Genomic DNA, 25663 nt, shown 5'->3' on the forward strand with positions numbered 1-25663 from the left:
ACAGGTTTTAGGGCTAGGCAGGAGCGAATCCTTCCCCGGCGCCTGCCTGCAGCGCTCTACGCCCCACCAGCGGAGAACGGGGACGGTTGGCGGTTGCTCTTGTGCCCGCGCCCTGGCACGGCGGGCGGCACCGGCCGGCCCAGCGGCCGCTCCTCGCCGGCCTCCCGCCGCGGCGCAGCGCCGGCCCGGGCCGGGGGAGCCGCCTTGGGCTGCCGCCGAGCGCCGCCTGGCGGAGCCGCCGCGCCGTGCTCGGCTCCGGCCGCAGCAGTGCCCCGACCCGGGCACGGCTCCAGTCCGGGAGGTGGCCCTCAGCCCGGGACACAGCCCCAGCCCGTGACACAGCCCCCAGCCCGGGATACACAGCCGCCAGCCCAAGATACAGCCCTCAGCCCGGGACACAGCCCCAGCCTGTGATACACAGCCCCAGCCTGGGCTATACAGCTCCCAGCCCAGGATACAGCCCCCAGCCCGGGACACACAGCCCCCAGCCCAGGCACAGCCCCCAGCGCAGGCACAGCCGTGCTGCTGTGGCTGTCTTACGGAGTGGTGGTTGGTTCACAGGCCTTTTGGGAGCCAGGGACACGGGCAGGCCCCGTACCCTGTACCATGTCCTTGTGGAAAGCAGGACGGTCCGTGCCAAGTACAGTGGCAGCGATGAAGCCGTAAGTGATTGGGGGGGGGGGGGGGGGGGGGGGGGGGTGTCATGCGGCCTGTAACCAAAGCACGGTGCCTGGGAAGGTTCCTGCAGGCAGCAAGTCTGGGCTGCGTCACGTTGTACAGGACAGACCTGCAAACTGTGGCAGCCAGTTATTTCCCAGTGTCTCTCTGAGAACCAGTTTTAAATGTGTCCAGACACTGGCTTCTATTCATAGGCTTCGCTTTACCACAGAAACCGCTCTGGGAGCACAGTAATATTATCCCTGTTGAACACAGCCAACACATACTTTGCAAGAAGAACTGGGAACAGCCCAGTCTCTGGCTGCATTTCCACGGGAGGAGAGGAGAAACCAAAGGAGGGTAGCAGTGAAGCAACGTGGGGACTCCTGGGAAGGAGCTCTGCAGACTGCACCAGTTGCTGTTCACATTGACAGCTAAAGCCAACATATTGAAGCATTAGGGTTTGCATTTTGGCTTTGTATAAAGGGAAAAGAGGATCTCATGATCTCTTCCTCTAAGAACATGTCTGTTTTCAGGCGCTCTGGCCTTGAACTCCTTCCTACTCTGCTGTGAGCAGCAGCTCTTCTGCCACCTGCAGCTCTTGTGGGCCTGCTTTCAGTGGCGTGAGCTATGCCTCCTCATGGCGTCTCTTTCCCATCAAAGGTCGGCCCAAACCATCCCAACCCGGGCTGCTGCACAGTTCTGTGAAAGCAGGCTAGATGAATGGATGGAGAAAAGCTAGTACAGCCACAACAGCTGACCAAATCCCTTACAGGATCAGACTAAAAATGCAGTAGAAAACAAAATCGGTTCGGAAGTAGTCCGAGTAGCAGTGTGCCTGCCGTGAATCGGGTGTAGGCTGGACAGTAGCTAGTTGCCAGACCTCTCTGCCTGACTATGTGGCCTGTGGATCAGCTGTATAAAAGAGAAGTTCATTGCTCCCTACAGCCTCAGCGTTGTGGTGCTCTTACCCCTTTCCACCCACCACTCTTCTCTCCTATGTTTATTATCAGAAGTAGCCTAAACTTCCCCAGGCTTTTTGTCTTGTGATCATGTGCAGTATTCCCCCAGGCCTGTTTGCTGCAGGAGTTACGGTATTATTGACATCAAACAATATGAAATCCTTAGAACTGTGAAAATACAGGATTTCCTGCCTCAGAGCTACTAAACCCTGCTCTTTAATTCCAGTACAGAAATACAGAGTGACAATAAAACCCCATGCCCAGGGATGGGGAAAAGAAACAGGTGTCTGTGTCAGGACTGTGTTGGATCATTATGGTTGGGGGGTTACCATAGATATTCACTTTGGAACAGAACAGGAAGAAAACCCTCCAGCCCACCACCCAGCTTTAGAAAGACCCATGTTTAAAATGCAGTTTGCTCACAACACATCAGATAAAACACGTCTTCAGTTCAGTGAGGCAACATTTTCCTATATATATAGATAGAGTGTAACTTCCTTTGCCAAACGTGCATGGACAGGTGAAAGAGGTACAGAGGTCAGTCTGCATGTGCTCCTGAGGCACAACGCTGCCCATTATTTGCTCCTTGTCTGGAGTTCCCTAGGGTCACCCTGCTGGGATGGAAAGAAAGGAGCTCCCCATGCCGCCCAGCACTCCCCTGCCCTCCTCGGACACACAGGAACACAAAGGCGGAGAAGGAGAAGTGGGATGCCAGCTAACAAAGCCCAAGTCAAAAGGTGGAAAGTGGGAGCATGGGGAGAGCTGGTGCTGAGGTGGAGCTGGGGTTTCAGAGGGGTGAGCACTGCAAAGCCTCAGCCCGGGAGCCTCAACAGGGAGAGGTGGCTCGTCCGGTGCGGATGTTGGGGGAGAGCACAAACATCCTGCACGGAAAGCGGCAGAACAGGGCGACAGTGGCTGTGGAAGGAGGAAGGAAGGGAAATTCCCAGTTACAGGGGAGCGGGGCGGGGAAGGCTGTCAGCTGTGAGAGCAGGAGAGGGCTTGACAGGATGTCACGGGAGAGGGTAGGAACGAAATTACCACCTACCGAAAAGGTCAGGGAGCATGAGAACGTAGTGCTGCTGGATGGGGGTTGGCTTCACATGCACCGATCTGAACAATTTGCGAAGCTGGAAGCGTGGAATACATTATTTTAAAATCAGGCTGTTGCAGCCCCCTCCACCTGACCTGTGTAACGGGGACCGCAGTTTTGCTGCCGGCAGTTCCATCAATCCAGGAACTTCTGTTTCAGCTAAACTGTATGCACAGCCATGCTGAAACACGCTGGGTCATTGCGGTCCCGCTTTACTCTTTGCTGGCTACTCACCCTTTGTTAATTACCTCTGCAGTTACAACAGGAAGAAAAATCGCCCTGGTCACTCGCTGTATGGCAGCACAGCAGATGGAGATGAGGAGCTGGGAAGGGGTGAGGGAAGGAGGAGGGGGAGAGGTGTGAGGAGCCAGGGCTTGCTGTTTTGCTGACTTTTGAGATTTGAGCATTCAAAGGATGGGAACAAGGAGAGGCAGAGTTTGATGGAGAGTGTAGCAGATCAAGGCAGAGTTTGGTCTCAATAGGAAGGTGGCAAAAGATGACACAGTACTTCACATCCCTGTTCTGTGAGCTGAGTGTGTTCCTGCACCCAAACAGCTCCAGTCAATCTTACCGAATGCTTCTGGCTACATTGAAATAGTTGAGATTGCAGACCAGAAAGCCTCCCTGAGAGTCTTCAGGCAAGGAAGATGGGAAAACACACCCAGGGTTGCCTCGCAGAGCACAGAAAGGTTCAAATGGGAAAAACTAACCCGAACATGAGAGGCATCCCCACACACCCCTCTAGTCTCAGGCACAGGCTGTGAAAAGCACCGGTCATACTGATAGCAAGCACAGTGCCAACCCAGCTTCCCGCTACCATTTCCCACGGGGAAAGCTCCACTTCTCTCACCTCCCCTATGAAGAGACACTGAGAGAGCTGGGCTTGTTCAGCCTGGAGAAGAGAAGGCTGCAGGGGGACCTCATTGCAACCTTCCAGTCCCTGAAGGGAGCAGAGAAACAGGAGGGAATTCAACTTTTTTAAAAGGGTAGACAATGGCAAGACAAAGGGGGAATAGATTAAAGGAAGGAAGGTTTAAATTAGATATTAGGGGGAAGTTTTTTACAGAGCGAGTGGTGAGGCACTGAAACAGGCTGCCAAGAGAGGTGGTGGATGCCCTGTCCCTCTAGGTGTTCAAGGCCAGGTTGGATGGGGCCCTGGGCAACCTTGTGTAGATCCAGGCTGGAGGTTGGTGGCCCTGCCTGTGGCGGGGGGTGAAACTCTGTGATCCTTGGGGTCCTTTCCAACCCAGACCAGTCTGTGATTCTATGAGCCTCTGCAATGGAGCCAGAAACGTTCAGATTGTGAACAAGCTGGATTTGGTATGCTAAGTATGTAAAAACGCCGGAGTTTTTGGACTCTCTGGTGCTGTTTGGAGAAGTGCTTACCTCTGACAAACCCGTGCAGTCTGGGAACACAGGCAGTGTGACACGCAGAGGCTTTTCGAGCTGGTGACAACCGTGACCTTACAGCACGCTCAGCCTGTGCCACGTTTCCCTCGTTCGCTCACTTTTGGTTTCTTCCCCTCCGATTAGGTGCCCGGAAATGCTGTCACTGCTGCAGGCAGGTCATGAGGCCGTCCCGTCTGCCAGCGCCGCAGCTCCAGAAGCGATCTGCATGATGCAGCAGGTTATGTTTGCACCCATTGCGAGGCCCTCAGATCCCATTAGCCAGAGTGTTTAAAATCAGCACCAGGTGCAAATACATCAGTTTACTGTGTTTAACTGAACCAAGTCAGAGGGAGAACGCTACAGCGACCGTTTATCCAGTTCAAACTAACTTACCGATCTATCTTTGCTAGGCAAGCAGCGAGAGTCTCCTTACCCCAGCACCTGTGCAGCACAGCATGCGACGCTGCAGCTCCAGCCTATCAGCTTTGCCTCTCTAAAATGAGACTTTTGGTCTTAAAATCCCATCAGTCTCCCAGGCTTTGCTTTGGGAGGATTCTGGCTGCTTCACCATTCGCTTCACCCAAAGGTTTTTGCAGGTCAACAGCTGCATCAGATGCTTATGGATTCATCAGCAAAGGTGGCAGGGAAAAGGTCACAAAGGAAGAGCTCGAGTAGGAGGAACTTGGAAACCAGCCTCTGCCAAACAAGCCCTTCAGTTATTGCCTGAGGAGACAAAACCCCTCCAAACCTCAAGGCACGGGCAGGGATCCCCCCCTCCCCGGGTCTGTGAGTGCTGCTGGGTGGCAGGGCAGCCTCCAGGGCCCTGCAGGGAGCCACAAGCCACTACTAAAGCTCAGACCTAGAAGCACCTGAACACCTCAGAGAAGAGGCAGAGCAGGAACCCCAGGCTTTGGCCAGGACCGACACAACAGGGCGCTTCTAATGGCTACCTGGGGCAAACCGACCCACTCCTCTTCAATTTGACTACAACGATGTGGAGCAAGCTGTGGTCACAGCTCACACCCTGCACAACCACTCTGTGTAGAAAAGGCCCAGGGGTGGGGAGAGGCGGGGCATGGCCATCTGCAGCAGGAATGTATATTTCAGCAACCTCCACACGTTGCACAAATGTTCAAGGTACCTCACCAAAACTCAACTCGGGAGGGGGGGTGGGGGACAGGAGGGGAAACATTTAGACTTAAGATCGGAATTGGCTCATTTACAGGTGCTGAACTTCAGCCCAGAGGCAGCGTGCACTGCTCATGCCTATGTGCAATTAGGGGTTACATGGCAGGTTCTGCATCTGGAGGTGAGGCACTAGTTGTGCTACACACACCATAAAGGAAGACGTGGCACTTAACCAGGTCCAAAGTTGAGCATCCACTGCCAAGCACAGCAGTGCCAGCCAACCCTTGTGTGTTTCAAACGAATCCCAAAGTGTTCAAACCAAGTAAAGAACTTCTCTGTGGGAACCACAAGCTGCTTTCATGTCCCAAGGTAACTCGTATGCACTTTGTGTGTGCACGCACATGCAACACAAACCCGCATCTGACTGGGAGCAGTGACCAGGAGTCACTGACCCTTCTGGAGATGTCAGGGGTAGCTAACAGCTGCTCTCAACAGTAGATACCAAGAACTTAACACTTCATCAGGTTTGGTCCTTTAAATCCACAGGTGCTTCAACTTTTCAAATTAACTCCTGCAGCTGGAGTGCTGCTCAACTACCACCATTGTTAAATACAACCAGGTACAAGTCGCATCTTCATAAAAAACCCATCCATTTTTTGCTGTATTACTTGAACCATAAGGAGCCAAGAGGCTGTAAGATAATTGGTTCTATAGAAATTCCTTTCCCCCTTTGCCCATAGTAAGTGCTGGGATAATTAAAGACAAAGCCTGGGCAATGCTGAAACCAATTACTCAGGAAAGCCTCCACCCCACTAGAGCCACGCTCCAGTGCTTTCCCCTCACAGGTTTGTCCCAAACTCAACATGCCCCGTGCCTCCATCCCACTGGGGAGGTGCTGTCCCTGCGCTGCCAATGGGCTCCTGCTGTCCGCCATGCATGGCCCCGAACGTTAAAGGAACAAAGACGACGAGACAAGATTTGATAAAGTCATTTTAATGGAAAATGTAAAACCCCTTTCAACTTCAATGTACAAAGCATGTGTAACACTTGCACTTTTAACAAATTAAAGCAAGCCAATGTTTTAAAAAAATACATCATTGAATGTATATATGTATATATTTACATAGCATATTAAGTTTAATATTTAGCTTTAAAAGTTCACATAAATTTTACCAAAATGAGACAATTTTTAAATAAATTACACCTTTTGAAAACGTTTAATTGTACACTGAATAGCTTCAATAAAATACTGAAGTGTCTGTATTTAATATCTACTTTATATACTTTATATTTTACAAAGTTTACAATTATTTGGCAGTAATTTTCAGATTATGACATGACTGCTGTGCGGACTCAGCAAGATCCCAAATGCAGGCAATAGCTGGTGTTCATGTCCTACTCTCACAGTAACTGTCTCAATGTAGTGAAAAATATCGGATTTTAGCAAACTGTACAAGTCACATTTACATTAGATCAACAATATAGCATAGAATTTTGTGGTTGTTTTTTTCTTTTCTTCCAAAAATAAATACATCATCTTAAATCTTTGACATTTCACAAACTTCATGTACATTATGATACAGGGCAGCAGAATGCTGCTTAACTGTTTTGCAAGTCTAATGTGTAATCACAGTGGCTGTGATACCAAGCTCTACCGTTGCAGTGTCATTAATGAGTAAATGCGATGACTACGTTTTCTTGGCACTGATGGCTTGTGAAGCTTAAATTAGTGTGCATACCGTTGGGATATTAGGAAAGATAACCCCCCGTTTGACGTTAACGCAAAGAAAGCCGAGCATGCTTAGTTTTCATCCATATCTTCCATTTCACCTTCGTGGATCTTCAAAGCTCTCACCATTTCTTTGACCGCATGATACAAGATATTTTTCACCTGCAGGAACACCAGACACATTTTAGCAAGGCCAACGAGCCCGCAGCCTCATGGATGGGGCGGGCAGGCCGGTGTGAAAGGAAACACCTTTTTCTACATGTTTTAAAGCCTAAACGTGAAATTAATGAAAGCAGCAAACTCAAGGGAGAGGCATTTGCTCCCCGGGCACTGGTGCTGCTGCTCATTGTTATTCTGTGTGAACAGCAGCGAGGAAGGAGCTCCGCATGCTGTGCCGCATTCCAATGAGCCAGAGCATGCCCTGCCTCCCAAAAGCTTCCAGAGCCCAGTTCATTTCCTACCTGCAGTTTATCATCATAATTGATTTCTTCCTTTGACAGCCTCAGTTCCTGCGTTAGGTGAAATGACTGCACAAGATGTTCCGGAGACACAAAGTCTTCGGTAACTTGAATGCAGCTGTGGAAATTTTGCACCTATCCAAAACAAGAGGAGGAGACTGAGAATTAGGATTCCAGGGTTATTTTTTGGCAGAGATACCTGAGAACAGAGTGGGCCTTGAGAGGTCTTTAACCATGGCTGTTAACCAGGGCTAATGGGTGCCTGTACGAGCTGTATGCAAGGGAGCCATTAAGTGCATCCGCCTTATCCAAGCTTGCTTCTGGCAAAAGGCACTGCGCGAACAGCGTGCATCTGCCTACGCGGCTCCCTGTGCCTGGCTCCCACGCGAGCCCAGCACTCTCCAGCGTGTTATTCCACCCTTCCACCAGCTGCACCGGCGCTGCTGCCACGTACTAGGCAGCCCTTTGCTGAGCAGCGCGCAGGCGCCGATGCTGCAGCAGCCCTGCACTGTGGGACCTCAGGCCACATGCTGGAAGCTTGCACCCACGCTCTGCCACGCACAACCTGCCACACTCACTGAGGAGCATTTAAAGGGGAAAGGAATGAAAAGGAACGGAGGGGCAGTTACAGAAGGGTAGAGGAAAATGCCCTTTCTTTTTAATATGTGCACTTCTTACCCACCAGGAGAAACGGACACCATCTCCCACCGCCCAGGTTGTGCCTGGAGGATGGGGGAAAGCAAAAACACTTCCTTGCTGTGACCTACCAACTCCTGTTTGCCTTCTCCAGAAACACCTGGCACAAGGCTTTCTCCCCTCTGCCCTGAGCAATCAATCATGCTGTCTTCTCCAGAGTGCCAAAAGCCTCATTTCCCCAAATTCTCCCTGCTCATCAAGTTGTGTGGTGCCGGTTCTGCAAACTTCCCAAATCCAGCATCGCCACCCTGGCAAAGTACTGGTCCCGCTCTTCTCAGCACATTTTAAGCCCGAACCAAGCAAAATGTGGAGGATTTTTAGTGTATCCATTAAGATACTCAACACTCAAAATACCGTCAAGGCCAACACAGCTGAGGACAGGGCTCTTGGATTAAAAACTATTTGCTGCTGCAAAGCCAGTGCCCCAGCCTGGGGTTGTAAGGCAGCTTGTCCTTTGGCAGGCGAAATGCCAGAGGGTAGCCCCGGCTACGGCCGGTGCTGTGCACAGGGTCTCTGAGGCCTGGGAACTGGAGAGAAGGGCAAAGCAGTGCTGATGCCTCCTGCCAATGAACTGGAAGACACAGAGCCACGGCAGAGACAAAGGGGGTTCACTGATGCCACGCAACGTGCGAATGGCAGAATGGCACGAGTAAGGGGACAGCCACACAAGCGCCACCACGAGGTCCCCACTGGCACGAGGGCAATTTCAAAGCGCTTTGACTGAACCGCCTCTGCGCTGCCGGCTCCAGCCCCCTCTTTTCCTTTGCAGGCTGCTCACCTGCTTCAAGTCTCTACCTGCCCTTCTCTCCCTTCCTGTCCCATGCAAATCCCACACCACTCTCACTTTCTCCTCTCCGGGACAAGTTTTTACAGCTTCCCCCTCCTATGGCAGCGTGGGCAGTGTTTGCTGCCCTCAGATCTTCCCTTCTGCCCTGCCTGAAACCTCCTTCCCTTCCAGGGCTGTCCAGCCAGCCAGTGCGCACGTCTGAGGGGCAAGGCTGGAGTTACCTGGTGGGTACCTATCAGGGGAGCTGGCAGCTCCACTGGTGAGATCTCTAACACCAGCTGATACACAACACACACAAATAAATGTGTTTAGCAACAACTCCCCCAAGGTTCCTGGGGTGAGGACTGCAGCACTCCCAGGGCTGTGCCAGTTCCAGCTGAGCTGAGAGAACAGCTTCACCCTCTGTCCACACAGAGCTGAGGTTTCCTGCAGGGCCTGGGAGAAGGGCAGAGGAAAAAGTCCGTCGGGAAAGCCCTGGGCCAGGGTGGAACAGGTGAGGGGGAAGGAAGGAAAGGGCTATCCACCGCCACGGCTGCTGCCCCGCCACCCTTACGGATCAGCCATGTCCTGCAGAGCTTGCCCTCACAGCCAGTGCTCGGCCCAGCAGCACTGCACACACAGCTCCCAGACCTTTACCCTACATCCTTATTGTACCATCGCCAGGATGTCGCATCACCTCCAGCATGTTATTTTACAATACACAACCCTGCTGTTAGATCAAGATAAGACCACTGTAAAAGACAACACTGTAATAACCTGTTCCACAGCGAGTAAGTCTTGCATGCAGCCTGAACAATGCGGTTCAATCACCAAGTACTCAACATTTCTCTCCTTTAATTGATCACTAAAATGCTTTATGAATTTGGGATCGCCGAATTGAAACCAGGGAGCACATACCAGAGGATGACGGTGATACAGGATGACACATAGCAGAGCAGGAGCTGCTCAGTCAGAACAGTAGCAGAGCCCTTCCCTTCGCTGGGGAAGTTTCCAAGGAGAGCTGAGGGCTTGCTGCTGCAAGTGCCATGGGAGAACAAGGCCCAGGCGTTAGTGAGGTGGGGGACGCTTCTGAGCTGCCCTGCTCGTACAGCCCTAAGGGAAGGAGATGCCATCCTGCCACTTGAGGTACATTCCAGGGACCAGTCCAACATGGATCTATTTCTGCTTCCCCCAGAGAACACAATTCCTTCCCAAGAGGTACTGACGAGGCTGCTCCGATCGTCACAGCTCACAGGACAGGCTCTCCCTCCCACCCCACCACGGAACAGTCGGACATTGCCGCCGAGACCATCACAAGAGTGGTGTGACCACTGTCTGTGAGTGCACGGGGAGGAGTGGGAAACCTGGGAAGCAAGAGGAATGTTTTACGCTGCCATAAAACCACAAAGAACAAGTTACTTTAAAAGCCAGACACAAATCCATGGGGGCTGAGGGAAAAAGGATGTATTGAAGGACGTATGTATTGTACTGCTCCAACCTCCTCCAGGTTGGAGCAGTACAGTTCCAGGGCAGCACAGCAGAAGCAGCAGTGACACCACAACCCTCACTGGCTCCAGCCTGACAGCATCTGAGCTACCACAGTGACCTCAGCCCCATTTCCTCTACTCCATAACATGACCAATGAGCAAACAACGGTCGTTTACCAGTAAATTTAGGATCAGCTGTCATCCTGTGTGAATTACAGGCTCACACTGTGCATGTAAGTCTGAAGCACTCACTCTGTGAGCTGAACCTGGTACATGTTATTGTGCAGGCTTACTTCAAGTGTTTAGATGTGCTTTGTACATATGAAGTGTTGGTGCTGATCCCTAAGGTCAGCGTTTATGCGTCTCCATAGAGCGAGCACTACATGCATACATGAAAGAACATGACGCTTCCCTTTCCTCCTACGTGGCAGATGCATAGGAACTTCTCACTGAAAATGAAAAGGTTCTCAGCTCCACCCACTACTGTTTAAAAACACCACGTCATTAACTCCTTGGTGCCAGAAGCTAGAATGTTACCACTTCAAAAGCAATCTGGAGTTTAAAGCCAAGGAGGTAAAGATAAGAGTGGTCTTATTTTCGGTCCTTAAACCTAACAACTGCGGGGAAGCCTGGAACAGTCCCACTCCTTCATGTTTATGTTCTGCATGTCATTATATAACACCACATGCCATAGAAAGCGCATTCCCCACTGTGTGTGAAATATTTGTGGGTTCCCTGTTTGCCTTTGTATATGGGACACCTCCCTTGTTTCGAGAGATCAGAGAAGGGTTACTGGAGGATGCAACACAGTCTGATCAACTCCAGGAGCCCTACCTGCTTCAGCCTCCCAGGAGCTCAGAACACCATCAACACCAGTCAGTCCTTCACCTGGAGACACAGCGACCTACAACCACCCAAGACCTGGTCACCTGGGTTTGGTCTCTTGGGGTTTGTTTGTTTATTCTGCTTGAGCCAGAAAACAATTCCACACCACCGCATGAATCCCAACTAAAGAACGTCACTGAATGACAAAGGAGTCTCCTCTAGGTAAGGTACCTGCTGCTTCCCATGCCCCAGCAACTGGCGGAGCCAGACACCAGATGAGGGCCATCACATCTCTCTCACTACAGCCCAGTCAGTTTTTTCACAGACAAACCCCGCTGCTTTGGTCACAGTGACATGGGTAAGTCACTGCTTCCTCTCCAACAAGAGCCTCTTCTTCCAAAAGGCCTGGCCTGGCCCCGCCTGGAGATCGAAGATCTCTTTCGCAGCTCCTGCTGCGGGGCGTGGATGCTCCTGGTTCCTTGGCAGCCAGCTACCACGTTAGCAGTGCCTGACAGCTGGCAAGACAGCAAGAGGTCCTGCTCCATTTCCTGTTTCTACAGGAAAAGGCTCGCTGGGTGAAGAGTCAATCTAGGACTGCTCAAACCCCACCTCCAAGCTACTGTGCTCTTTCTCTTTTCACCAAAGAAAAGCAGTTTGTGGGGTGCAGGGGGAAAAGCCGAAATGCCAACGAAACTGGGTACGAAAGCCCACGTGTTAGGAGAGGGCTGACCCATGGCAAGCTCCTGCTGTTCTTCCAGAACTGCCTCACTGGCAGCACTTGGATTTCTGAGGTGGCCAGGAATTTCTCAGCCCAGCTGCTACAAAGACAGTATCTGCTCTTGCTGATGGTAGCAAAGCTGCTGAAGGGACAGTGATGGCTCCTGGCGAGTGATCTACCTTTTCTGTAACAAACAACTTAACCTGGAGCAGGGAAACAGCCTCCAAAGCCCGTTAAGGAACCCTGTTACACCCAAACTGTCTCAAGGGCTCTCCTGTGGCTGAAGACAAAACCAGCAAGCGAACCTGTTTGGGTTCCTCCCCCTGTCTCTCTGGGGGCAAGGAAATTTTGGGATTAGAAGGACCAATAACCAGACTTTGCCATTACTGGTACCAGTTTATGTGGAAACCCGCTAATGGAATGCAAAGCGAAGTGGTGGTTGGTTGTAAGCCGCTCATTCTTCCTTCTCAAGGGAAGGAGGGAACAGCGATGCGTTCAAACCTCTGCCTGCTCATAGTGGCTCGTCACCTAAACGAGCCAGTGCATGCTGACTGGTACCAGTAAGAGAAGGATATGGGTCACAGGTGTGGTTAGGGCTCTCGCGTTACTGGATCTCGTGTGTCTTTAGGCAGCTGCGGGTTACCTGATGAAGCGCTCCCGCTGGCAGGATGATAGCGTCTCCGAGGAACTGGATCACCGTGCAGGTTTTCACTCCATATTCTTCAAGAAGTCTTTGGCGAAGTTTTTTGTTCACATACCAACTCTGATCACGTATGGGATCGTGCTCCGGTAGAACTTCCAAGCCTTGCTCTTTTGCTATCTGTAAGTAGAGAGAAGTGCCTGAGTCACTCCCAAAAAGGAGCCAAACCTTTTCCTGGAAGTATACCTCAATTACAAAGCACAGCACACTGCTCCCAATGCCCAAAGGAGAATTTTCCTTAGGGATCCAGAAGGACCTCAAAGGAACTGAAGACACCTCAGAACTCCTGCTCCAAACTGTGGAGCTTTGAAGAACTTGGCACGAGAAGCCACATGTTCTCTCTGCGACTCCCTTCATAGAGGGGATCAAACCTGATCTCAAGAGTTTCTGTGTTGCCAATTCCTCAAGCATACGAGGGCCAGTTTTGAATCAGCAACAACACCGTGACCGCACCTTGGGCAAAAAAGAGCCAAAAGGACACAGGGTCCTGGACAACCTGATACAGGTCGCCTGACCAAGCATGGCGCTGGGTTGTAAGACCTCCTCTTCCAATCTCAACCACTCTGTAGTAAGAAGTGATTTTCCTATCATCCCATCAGAGAAATTGGGAAAAAAAAATGGACATTAAGAACCCCACTTGGTACTAGTGGCAGACTTAACTGCAACAACCGTTTCTCAAGTTAAGCACCAGGGAACAAACATGAGGGATCACAGTGACTAAAGAAAAAGAAGTGACTGAAGATAAAAAACACATACCCAACCTATTTGTCGTGACTCAGGCGACATGTCTCTCACTAAAACACTATGGGTTTTATTCATATTGGTGTTAAATACACTAAATTATGTGATGCAGAGCGCTCAAAACTTCCTGTGTCTTGCCACTTTTCTAACGTTTTGCCTCTCAGCAGCAGGCAAAGCCATCCCTACTCCTGAGTCACCAATTCAGCCCCTGACTGCTCTGCAAGAAGCTGGCTGAATACTACTTGTTGTTCACCTATCCCCTCCCATTCCTGATTTTGCTCACAACTCCTTCCCAAGCTGAAGCCACCGTCTGCTTTTTGGAAGAACAGAAAAGCCTAGCTGTGTAATCCATCATCTCCTGGAATCGGCTCTATTTTGTCTACTAGTGCTCTGCTTTTCCCCCACAGATCAGCTTGCCAAAGAGCAAATGTTGGAACCACCAGAGGACAGCCACCCTGGAACACTGCCCTGTTTTCCAAGGGAATCTTTACCGCCACGATTCTGAGGCTCTTCCTGCTTGCAGCAGAGACCTTGGCCACCAGCCTGTTTGTGGACCCCTTCGGTTTAGCCAGTTAAAACTCATCTGACTTTTTTCCCCACAGCAGAAGACAGTGAAGACTTCTTTTCCTTGAGCAACCACTTCAGTGATACTTTGCTATTTCTACATCATCCCTCAAGACTGCCTTCTAGAACATGAAAGCACACTGCAGACAGGGTGCACAGAACTGCTCCCAAAATGGTATCTCGAAGTGGAATGCCACTGATGACTATCAACGGCTCAGTGGTGGATATTCATCTTACGCAGCACCCTGAAACGTTCTGACGTGGCTCCAACTTGTTCATCGCATGCCGCCGAAGGAAGATCTGCAGCGCAGCTAATGCTGAACAAGTCTGCTGCCCTTGGGTGAATGATCAACCTCGCTGAGAGCCAAGGCATGTTTCTTGGAGGGGGCTCCTTAGGAAGACTGGTGGCTGCTGGGTTGCAAGGTTCTTGCATGGGATAATTCACAAAAATTTCAGCAGCCGATGAAGCAAGAACGGATCAGTGACAGAAAAAGGTCACCCTACAAATGCTGATCCCCCCCCCCAAATTTAAATAATTATCCTTTGTATTCGAGAAGGACAAGAACAGATCACAGATCTCCACACCCTCTTGAGCCCTCCAAGCTCGCAGGCTACCTCTAACTCCTAACAGGTGACTATGCATCACATTACATTATTTGTTTACTGATGTAGCAGGTCAATTATTATTTGTTTCACATGCTATAAAGGAAAGAACTTTGTTTTCCTGCCTTCCCTAAGCATAGAGGTGGGGTTCATGTTTTTGCCAACCCCCCTTTGATTTACCCAGTTACTACCAACCATCACTGTTGGAAGTCATACCTTCTGCAGAAATTCCCTTATCTTGTCAGCATCTTTGCCAGCGTAAATGTGCCATAAAGCACCGGGCAATTCACTTGAATCTTTCAATCGCTTCCTCAGAAGGTCATCCAAATCCTCCTCTTCAAACTTCTTCAAAACTCCTAAGATTCAACCAAAAAAAAAAAGGCTTTTTTTTTAAAAAGCCAGAGGGGAAAAAAAAATCCAAAGCTCATCACCTTCATTTCATAATGTCTGGAGTGAGTCTGAGCAGTCTGCTAATGCAAGAGAAGCCCCGAGGTGACCCTCTCACTCTGCATTTCGAACATAAGATGACAGTGAATTTCTAAACTATTTTTATACCTCTCTCCAATTTGACAGAACACATTTTCCCACATGCAACAAGCAGGGCCAGCACCAAGCAGCGAGAAGATGAAAAATGTGTTTTCTCCCCAGTCAGCAAAAGCTGTGGTTTGTGTGCTGTTCTGCAGCAGCTTGTCAAGCAGTCAGAGTGCCCCCCCACCCCACCCTGACCCAGTGAGGCTGTGCTGCTATTAGCTGGGTGTGTAGGCAGGTGAATACAAAGCAAATAAAGGTGAGCAAACCCTCTAGTAGCTCTGTTAGTTGCACCCAAACTCAGCATTTGGTCATTGTGGAACGAAAAGACCAAAGGCGGGGAAGGGAGCAAAGCAATTTGAAGAAGGTTCTGCATAAAGCTCCCATGGAGGACTAACACAATGCATACCAATTTAAACTCTTTGTGCTGAAAAGTTACAGTAACGGTCCAAACTCGATAGAGCAAACACGGTGCATCCAGAGGGAGCAGGATAAACAGGTTTGGCAAATACATCATCCTTACATAATAACTGTTATAACTACTGCAGCTTCCAGGGAAAACCCTTCATCACGCCCTTTCATGAGCTCTGTGGGCCCCAGCACAGCAATGGCAAAAGCTGTGAAGAAGACTCTCAACTTAGGAGCTGCAGCACAGTTTATGCACAATGAAACAAAGAAATGTCCCAGGTCTCAGCAAGAACTGCTGGGCACTTTCCATCCTCTTTGAAGGCAGGGCAGCAGTTCCAAGGCAGCAGATCCTCTGGCCCACCTACACTGTGTGCCTACCTCGTACGACGAGCTTCCCTTTACCTGATTTGGAAAGCACTCCATTTCCTTTCGCTATGCCAACATAAACAAGGATGTTCACAACATCAGAAACTTCAATATGGAGATTTGTGGTTCCTATATCATGGTCTTTAGTAGCAGCCACACCTGTGTTACAAGATAAAATGGAGATTTGGTTGGTTGCGTATTTACTGTCAGGCAGAAATGTGCAACGGCTAACTGGGAAATCTCTGAACCAACACCAGGCATCACGGGCTTTTATGTACAGACAGGCTTTAAGGTGAGAGCACCGAGACACACAGACCACAAACGTGTTGTTCTTGCACTCGCAGAACCAAGAAAATGCCTCTTTTAAACAAAGACCTTGAGATATCTCTCAGCCCAGGTAACTGCCCCTATGTCGTGACTGTGCCAGAACAAAACACGTTTCAGCAGAGCAACCAATGACATTAGGGCCACCTCCCCTACAAAGAGATGCTGAGGGAGCTGGGCTTGTCCAGCCTAGAGAACAGAAGGCTGCAGGGGGACCTCATTGCAGCCTTCCAGTCCCTGAAGAGAGCAGAGAGACAGGAGGGGAATCAGCTTTTTCAAAGGGCAGACACTAGCAGGACAAGGTGGAGTGAAGCTGAAGGAGGGCAAGGGTTAGGTGAGGTATTAGGGGGAAGTTCTTTACAGCGAGAGTGGTGAGGGGCTGGAACAGGCTTGGCAGCCTGAGGTGGTGGATGCCCCGTCCCTCTAGGTGTTCAAGGCCAGGTTGGATGGGGCCCTGGACAACCTTGTATAGATCATGCCTTGAGGTTGGTGGCCCTGCCTGTGGCAGGGGGGTGGAACTCTGTGATCCTTGGGGTCCCTTCCAACCCAGACTGTTCTATGGTTCTATGATTTCCTGCCCATGATGCTCCTTCTCAACCTTTCAGGTTGTTCGGGGCAGAGTAGGAACACAATGAAGACACAAAGTCAGTGAATCAGATGTGTCACTTTTATGCCTGGCTGCAGGCTGAGTTTTTAACCAAAGAAATACCCAAGCCCAGAGGAAAAGTAACTTCAGCTCTAGGAGCTGAAAACATGCATGCCAAAGTCCAAAGGACATTTTGGAACTCTAAGCCTTGCAGCAGTATTACATAAAGGTGTCGGCAACAATTCAGCTCTTCGGACCCACACCTTGATCCCTACTGTTAGCACGTGTATCTCAAAGGACACCTGGAGAACTTTGAAAGCAGAGCCACCACACTACAAAAATTACAGCTTGTTTCTTGTCCTATTACAACAATTTGCAAAGCAGAATTAGATAAATATGAGTGCCAGCAGTGTGTCCAGGCAGCCAAGAAAGCCAATGGCATCCTGGCTTGTATCAAAAATAGCGTGGCCAGTAGGTCTGGGGAGGTGGTTGTGCCCCTGTACTCAGCATTGGTGAGGCCACACCTGAAGTACTGTGTGCAGTTCTGGGCTCCCCACCATAAGGACATTGAGGTCCTGGAGCATGTCCAGAGAAGGGCAACCAGGCTGGGGAAGGGGCTGGAGGGCAAATCCTAGGAGGAGTGGCTGAGGGAGCTGGGGGTGTTCAGCCTGGAGAAGAGGAGACTGAGGGGAGACCTTATCACTGCCTACACTGACAGGAGGGTGCAGAGAGGTGGGCGATGGTCTCTTCAGCCAGGGGACAGGAGATAGAACAAGGGGAAATGGCATGAAGCTGTGCCAGGGCAGGGTCAGATCAGATGTTAGAAAAAAAAATTTTACTGAAAGAGTTGTCAGGGCCTAGAACAGGCTGCCCAGGGAGGGGCTGAGTCACCTTCCCTGGATGTGTTTAAAACAGGGGTAGATGAGGTACTTAGGGATACGGTTTAGCACAGGACGGGAATGGTTGGACTGTATGATCCTAAAGGTCTTTTCCAACCTTGTGACTCTGTGATTCCACACCCACACGGAAGAAGTAACTTCTGCATTTCTAGGGCACACTCACCATATGCACTGCACAGTCTGGGTCCCAAATCCGGACGGACAAAAAATCCTGGCAGATGAGAAGCCAAGTTTAATTTTCCTTCTGGACTACAGTATTCAGGTAAGGGTAAACTTTTTAGTAAGTCCTCGTATCTGGAGGAGAGAAGAAAGAAGCATGCACCTGAATTTGTGTTGTTATCCACAGTAAAAAGAACACTCCAAACCAAAACAAAAAGAATCAAACAAAAGGAAGGGGGAAAAAAAAAAACCCAAACCCCAACCACAGCATGGAGATTGACCTAAGGATAGCCGATATGAAATTCAAATACCTTGCTGGCATCATAGCCTTGAAATCTTCACCAGAAGGCCAATCTTTCAGTTTTAGTAAAGCTGTTTCCCCATTTTTTATTTTCTGCCGTTCTGCAAGTAACACAGAAATTACTAAAATCTAACATGCTGTAGGTGTTTTACTTTATTCAACTTAACTCAACTCATAACTCTACAACATAACTCAGCTCTCAACCTGTCCATCCACAAAATGGGAGAGAATTAATTTCAAGGCTCAACACAGACACAAAACTAATTCAACTAGTTGAGGAACAACAACCATTTTTTTGGTTTCTCAGTCAGACCTAGTTGGTATGTTGGTGAGTCTTTCATTCTGCATTCTCTGGAAGCGGATTACCTAGAGCTTTCCTTTAAAGTGTCTTCAAAGCCTTAAGATCCACTAAGAATATTTTAACTGCCGTTAGAATATTTAATATATTTAACATATTTAACTGCAGTTCTAACTGTGTTCAGAATCAATGGAATAATACATTTGAAGTAACATACTTGAAATGTCTTCAAAACCATCCCAGAACTCCTTGACATTGGTGTTTGAAATAACACTGTCTTTGCAATTCAAGATATCTGCTTGCTGGTCGCCAAAATCCAGACTGATGGACTCCGCTTTCCACAGACTGAAGTTCATTTTCTTATGCATACCAGACACTAGAACAGGCTGTAAAAAAAAGAAGTTGAGAAAATATCAATGCTTATCCATTTCACAGAATCCTAGGTTGGAATCTTTCATAGAATCTTTAAGGTTGGAAAAGACCTCTAAGATCATCAAGTCCAACTGCTAACCCAGCGCTGCTAAGCCCACCACTGAACTGTGTCCCTAAGCACCACAACTACAGGTCTTTTAAATACCCTCAGGGCTGGTGACTCCACCACTTCCCTGGGCAGCCTGTTCCAGGGCTTGACAAACCTTTCACAGTGAAGGAATTGCTCCCAATACCCAATCTAAACCTCCCCCAGCATAACATGATGCCATCTCTTCTTGTCCTATTGCTTGTTACTCGGGAGAAGATGCCAACCCCCACCTGGCTCCAACCTCCTCTCAGGGAGCTGTAGAGATGGAGGAGGTCTCCCCTCAGCCTCCCACCCTCCAGACTCAATAGCCCCAGCTCCCTCAGCCGCCCCTTGTCAGATTTGTGCTCTAGACCCTTCACCATCTTCACTGCCCTTCTTTTCCTGCCCAATGTGGTGCTGTCTGCAAACCTGACTAAGAGGGCACTCGATCCCCTTGTCCAGATCACTAATAAGAAGATGTTTAAGAGACCTGGCCCTAGCACCAAGCCCTGCGGAAGACCACTTGTGACTGGCCACCAACTGAATGTAACTCCCTTCACCGTAATTCTTTGTGTCTGCTGAGGAACACACCTCCCTCAATTAATGCAGAGCACAAATGCCTCTGAAGCGTTGCAGACTTTGGCTATACAGAGCTGTTATAGCTTCCCCTAACAGCACGGTGCCATACACACATCCTTCTGGAGTTTGAATCTCTGTAGTGATCATTTCTTATTAGCAGTTACCTGAAGTATGAAGCAGCTTTTGCCCACTGCTAACAACAGACTCTCAAACATGGTAAATTTGTCCTTTAACACAACTCCCTCAGAGTTTATACTGAGGTCTCACTGTAGACCCAAGGGCTCAATACCTACCCTCCCTTGTTTCCAGCACTCTTTGAAGAGCTTCCAGTTGTTGCTGTTTTTATGGTCTTGGAGCCACAAAACATGCTTATCACAGATCCATGAATACTGAATGTCACTGCATGGTTTACTGCAGTCATCCTGAACACATTTCTTATCATCCTTTGGCTCATCTTTTACTTCAGATTTTACATTTGTCTTTGGTGCTCTATTTGGTGGAATCTTGTTTTCTACTACCGAAGCAATTATGTCATCAAGAATGTTTGGCATAGTCCTTCCACTCTTGCCACTCTATGGAGAGAGCAAATGTATGCTTAAACAATGTAAAAACACAGAAAGCCAATCCAATTCCTTTTGCACAAGTATGGCAACATTTCATTAACAACTAGAAACTTGCGGTTAATCTAGTCCCTTTGTGGGAAACTGCTTGTATTCTTCCACAGGAGAAGATAGAAATGTACTGGTATTACCCAACTTGGTAGACTGGAACCTTCCATTACTATGTTAAGGAAGGTTAAGGCTTTATCTAACTTCATGGACATTTTCCTCATAGTATGTATTATCACTGTAATATCAATGCAAATGTGGATGTGTGTATAAAGTTTTCATCCACAACAAATATTTGAAGCAATACAGCTGTCAGGCTGCTCTAATTACAGCACACCGAAATAACTACTAGTGATTCTCAAATCCTGATATCAAAAGCAGGTGTCTTGTGAACACTTACTGCTGTTCCCGTGGAGTAAACTGGAGCAAAAGCAATACCAGCATCCGTAGAACCTAGGCGCAGTTTGCCCGCTGTTGTGGTTAATAAATCTCGTAAGGTTGAGCCTTGCTCATTGTTCTGGGACGCAGGAGGGGAGCTTTTACAGTTTTGGGACTCCAAATTATCCTGGTCTTTCTCTTCCTTTGCATGTTTTCCAAAAGGACATTCTTTGTTCTCTACAACAAAAACAACCATTGGACGTTTACACTGTTGTACCACGATGCGGACACAGGGAGAGCACCGGTATCCCGCACGTTACAGCAGCAGTAATATATTGTAGCCCTACCACTTTATTCACCCGAAAACACACACCAGAGGATGAACTAGATCCTCCAAAATGCAGGCAAGCAGTGTGACCCTGAAAAGGCTGTCCTCAGCACCTCAGACATGCAGCTGAGTGAAGGCCTGTCACACATGAGAGGCCGTAGCTGGAAACACTGCCATGTTCCACCCACATTCCACTTGCAGTTCTTCTGGAAACAGCCTGATGCCACCAGGAGAAGACACTGCTGTTTCACAATTAAAACCAAGGGACAAGAGAACATCTTTTCTTTTTACTGAGCAGAAAACTCGGTGTGAATTTTTCTAATTAATCTAACTGTGTACTGCTGGTGCATCCAAAGTGATGGAGATGATGTGACAATTTCAAACACCTAATGTACCTTTCTTTTCTTCCCTGGCTTTCTGCTCAGCCAGGTCAGCTAACCAGTGCAGCGGGGACTGGGACTCGGGCGGCGTTAACTTGCTGTCTGTGCTTACATCACTCCTGGGGCTTGTGTTGCCATTTGTCTCGGACTTCTGAGGAGTATTCTGCTGCTGAGACTCAGGCATGCACAGAGAAATTTTATTACTGTGGTTAAGGACGTTCTGCAGAACCTAGAAAGAACAAAGTCAGTTTTAAGTATCCTAACTTTGCTTTAATGTGCTCTGAAGACAAGGCTGCCATCTGAGTGTTGTGCATGCAAATTAAAACGCAACTGGTGCTTTTGAAATATACAAACCCAGAGAATGCCACGTGCACTCAAGTTTGAGCCTCACCTGAGACACGCCGTTCATCGCAGGGAGCTTGCCAGCCTGCGTGCTCTGCTTGCTGGAGCACTGACAATGGGATTTAATTTCAAATTTTTCTCTAATACTGTGCATGGCATCTAAAAGATCCGTCAGAACTACAAGACAAGAAGAAAACCATCAGGAGCTCTCTACAGTATCACACTGTGATGCAAAACGTGATCTTCAAATCTTCTGAAATTCACACTATTCAAAATGCTGAACTTAACACTGAAAATACCCTAAAACCAGTCCCATTTGCCTTAAAGCTCGTGCAAAATTGCACGCTACTCTTCTGAATGCTTTAATCTTCACCCCATATTCCAACTGCACGGCACACACCAAGGCAGCCAGTCATTCATTACCTGTTCCTCATTGTTCAGTGGGTGCATCATCACTTTGTTTAATAAAACCATCAAACTACAGACAGAAGTGAGCTGCGTCTCGACAAAAGAATTAGCACGTGATCATGTAATTTAAGGCTGGCTGGTAATGGGTACACACAGGAGAACAAACCTGAGGTTACACAGGCAGTCTTCGCTGTGCTGCTTCCAGGTGAATGGTTCACTTCACAATTTAAATTTAAAACCAGTTTCAAACTGTTCTGGGGAATGTCACAATATGATGAAATCTAACCAGCCTTCGTTTCTACCTGAACTAACATGCAACAATGCAGAAAATAATGACCAAGTCTGTGTTTCCAGCTCAAAATAACCTGGGAATTTACTTCACACATTTAAGGGCACGTTAGTTTTCTATTCTCTGCTACTGCACCAGCGCTGCCAGAGATCACAAATAAAGCTGTGCTACCAACAGCCACCACACCTAACCGCACTTCATTAACTTACTCAGTCCTACCAAGAACTCTGAATTTAGTGGGGGTTTAGGATTACTGTCAAGCTTCTCATTTATCACAAGCTCCTTTGCTGCATTTTGCTTTAGGATGCTCAATCAGATGTCCAAACAAAACCACACACGAATCTTTTTGGGTTTTGGTGGGTGGGGAGGGATGGAAAGCAGCGAATAACAGATCCCAAAAAATCTACTGCCATGTAATGCTCCTCGGTGGTACTATTCTAAGATTTTCTTTTAACAGCTAAGGTCAGCTTTATTAAGTACATGCTGGCTGGTTTATTCTGCTCTGAGAAGTAACAGAACAGTCACAAAAAACACCCCAAATTCCTTTGTCCTCTGTCCCCAGAACCCCTTCAGACATCTGCTAGCATAGTCCTTGTCCTCTCTTCATCAGCTGTGCCCCTTGCTGCTAACTGCCCAGAACCACTTGCCTTCCTGCAACCATCTGTCACAATTCCCTGCTAAACGGAAAACAGGAGGTCTGAAGACAGAACACTGGGCTCTCTTCACAGATAAACCTGGGAGAAGCAAACCCCCATACCCTGTTTGTTCCTAGGTGGTCTTACCAGAGCCCGGAATGATCTGGGTTGGCATCAGGTGTTTGTGATCATGAGGCTGTCCCTTCACACACTTCATCCAGGCGTATAACTCCTTATCTGCAAAATAACATCGCCAAGGGGTTACTTGTCTCACAGTGGCACACAGGCAGAGCTGACTAACACCTTTTGGGTTTTAGTTAGAAACAGTTTTCTACACATACCCCAAGTCATGTGTCCCGGCACCCCATGTGACAAAGATGTACATACAGCAGCTACTTCTCACAATATGGAATGAAATATAGAGCTGTAACCAGAGCTGTAACAACACTGGAACAGCTGCATCTCTAACAGCCCCTTGCCAAAAACCTCGAAGTTTCCAAGTATACTCCCTTTACTGCACTTAGCTGCCAATTCAGCACAAGCTGAGATCCCATACAGGCACCGAGACCCCCTCGATGAATTTTAACATGCACACACGCAATGAGACTGCGACTGTACAGCTATTTTAAGTTGACATAACCCGCGCTCCAACTGCAAGTGCTTGTCTTCACCCAGAGAGGGTCAAACGAGCCAAAAAGATGAACTTTTAACCAAATCGATTCTCTGGTTCAGCCTACCGTGCAGCTGCACTGGTGCTAATGGTGGCACAAAAAGGGAGGGAAGCTGCAGTGTGGATCTAACTCAGATTAAAGCAACCATGAAACCACAAGACTCTGTGTACTCTTTGAGAATTGTCTGTGGCAGCACAGACAACAGCCTCATTGGTAGGAGAGAATGGCTTTCTATAGTTTCAGGAGGGCTGTCCTTGCCAGAAAACTACGTGGTGCGAAGACAAGACAGAGAAGAATGAGAGCAAAAAACATCTGGCCAAGCAACCAGTCACCGATCTGCTATGTGATTTTGGGACAGAAATCGGAATGCAATTTTCCCTCAGCCCCAGTCTTGTATCCTTGTCCACTGCTGGTTTCAGAGACTCTTCGAATCCTTTTACCAGTTTGCTCAGCTCTAGCAATGCAAACTGAAGGGCACACTGAAGGAAGCATTTTGCACATTTAGTGCATTTTTTTTTGCACCATGATGTGCCAAACACTCCTTTTGGGTAAGTACTAAATTTGTTAGCTATCCTATAGTTTTTTTAACTCCTCAACCAGCGGTAACTAGAGACAAACCAAACCAAACAACAAAATAGCATGTATCCACTTCAGCTATTTTATGACTGAAATGCCATAACATCGCATTCCACTTGATGGTGCCACCGTCTGAAGGCAACAATGGACACACATGCACTCACTCATGCAGTGAAGTAAGGAGAGAAGTCACTGACAAATACCTGAATACAGAGTATTTAAACCTTTAACGTCCCCACTGAACCCAGGAAAACCAGGGTGTTCTCCATTACATTCAGCAACTGTAAAAACAACTACAGGTTCCAGGAAAAATGGTGTAACAAAATGCTGTTGTACAGCGATGGGTGGGTGTTTCCCAACTTGGTAAGAGAGCGCCAGAGAGATGTTCACTCTAACGCTTCAGCAGCATCAGAAATAATGCTGCAGAGAAGGAAGCGATCGAACCGCTCTTCCATGTAATGTTGTGTAAGGAGAAAGTCTTCCCTGTTGGAAGACAGAAAAGCAGCCTGCTTCTCTACACTGCTTTTTTAGGCTTTGAAGGCTTTTTGCTAAGATTTTCCTGGCTAGTTAGCATGTGCACTATAAAAAGCCTCTGGCTGCAGGTTCCCATTAGGGTAAATAACGCCCACTGTGTATCACGAGCCAAGGCAGGCGGATGTGCACACACGTAGACTGCAGCCACATAAAAGCAGCCCCCAGCATTAAAGCGTTAACAACCCTTCTCAGCATTGGGAATCGCCAACATTCGGTGCTTAGAAACTTAAGGCATTGATGGAGGTCTCTGGGAGCATCCTGAGCCTCTCTGTTTACTGAAGGCTTGACATCTCATAGTTAAACTTCATTACTAACATTTCACATCTGTGCTGTTACACTGCTACGGCAAACATGGAAAGGCTTTTCAAAACAGCATTATACTCTAATCAGATCCTGGCACAGCATCTGACCACAGGACTGTGACAGGGCACCATGCCTGCCACCCAGGGCAAGGCTGTCCTTCCCAACCAGCAGCCTGAGCACCGATGTCACAGCTGAGGGCTAAGTGACCCAGAACCATCTTAGGAGCTGTTCTTCTTTCTACCTGCAAGCAGGCAGGTGGCTCGACAGCCACAGGTTTGCAAGTCAGGCCTGTTTGTTATACAGGGAGATGGAACCAGACGTTTCCATTAAAGCACAGGAATTTGGTTAAACTGAGTGTGTGTGTAGGCAGCTTGGCTGTGAAACCTCTGCTACCACACCTTTTAAATACTACCTTCAAGTATTTTCCCCATCTCTCTTATTTAAAAAAAGAAAAAGCAGGCTGCTCAGTCAACTGAGAAACCATGCAGTTCTGAAGGAGGACTCCAGAAAGCACTCCAATCGAGGCAAGCACCACAGTGCAGGGAAGCAGTCTCCCCTCTGTTCTGTCCTGGTGAGACCGTGCCTGGAATGTTGTGTCCAGCTCTGGGCCCCTCAGCTCAAGAAAGACATAGAACTACTTGAGAGAGTCCAGTGCAGGGCCACCAAGGTGATGAAGGGAAGGGAACCCCTTCCTTATGAGGAGAGGGTGAGGGAGCTGGGACTCTTCAGCTTGGGGAAGACGAGACTGAGG

General features: G+C 48.6%; 1 protein-coding gene across 2 annotated transcripts in view; it reads right to left on the reverse strand.

The window, feature by feature from the left end:
* Positions 1-6209: 6209 nt before the first annotated feature.
* Positions 6210-25663, reverse strand: part of JMJD1C (jumonji domain containing 1C) — a gene marked incomplete at its 5' end in the record, with an annotated part of 172384 nt that continues 152930 nt past the window's right edge. For both annotated transcript variants that reach the window (XM_084265400.1, XM_084265399.1), the window contains 13 exons: positions 6210-7117; positions 7417-7548; positions 12549-12725; positions 14730-14869; positions 15852-15974; positions 17788-17918; positions 18095-18185; positions 18600-18768; positions 19754-20032; positions 20469-20683; positions 21170-21383; positions 21546-21673; positions 22976-23065. In XM_084265400.1, coding sequence (XP_084121526.1) covers positions 7028-7117; positions 7417-7548; positions 12549-12725; positions 14730-14869; positions 15852-15974; positions 17788-17918; positions 18095-18185; positions 18600-18768; positions 19754-20032; positions 20469-20683; positions 21170-21383; positions 21546-21673; positions 22976-23065 — 1979 coding nt within the window. In that variant the 3' untranslated portion in view covers positions 6210-7027. The remainder of the gene's footprint in view (positions 7118-7416; positions 7549-12548; positions 12726-14729; positions 14870-15851; positions 15975-17787; positions 17919-18094; positions 18186-18599; positions 18769-19753; positions 20033-20468; positions 20684-21169; positions 21384-21545; positions 21674-22975; positions 23066-25663) is intronic.

This window comes from Gallinula chloropus (genome assembly GCF_964237585.1).
Source record: "Gallinula chloropus genome assembly, chromosome: 5".
Taxonomy (NCBI): domain Eukaryota; kingdom Metazoa; phylum Chordata; class Aves; order Gruiformes; family Rallidae; genus Gallinula; species Gallinula chloropus.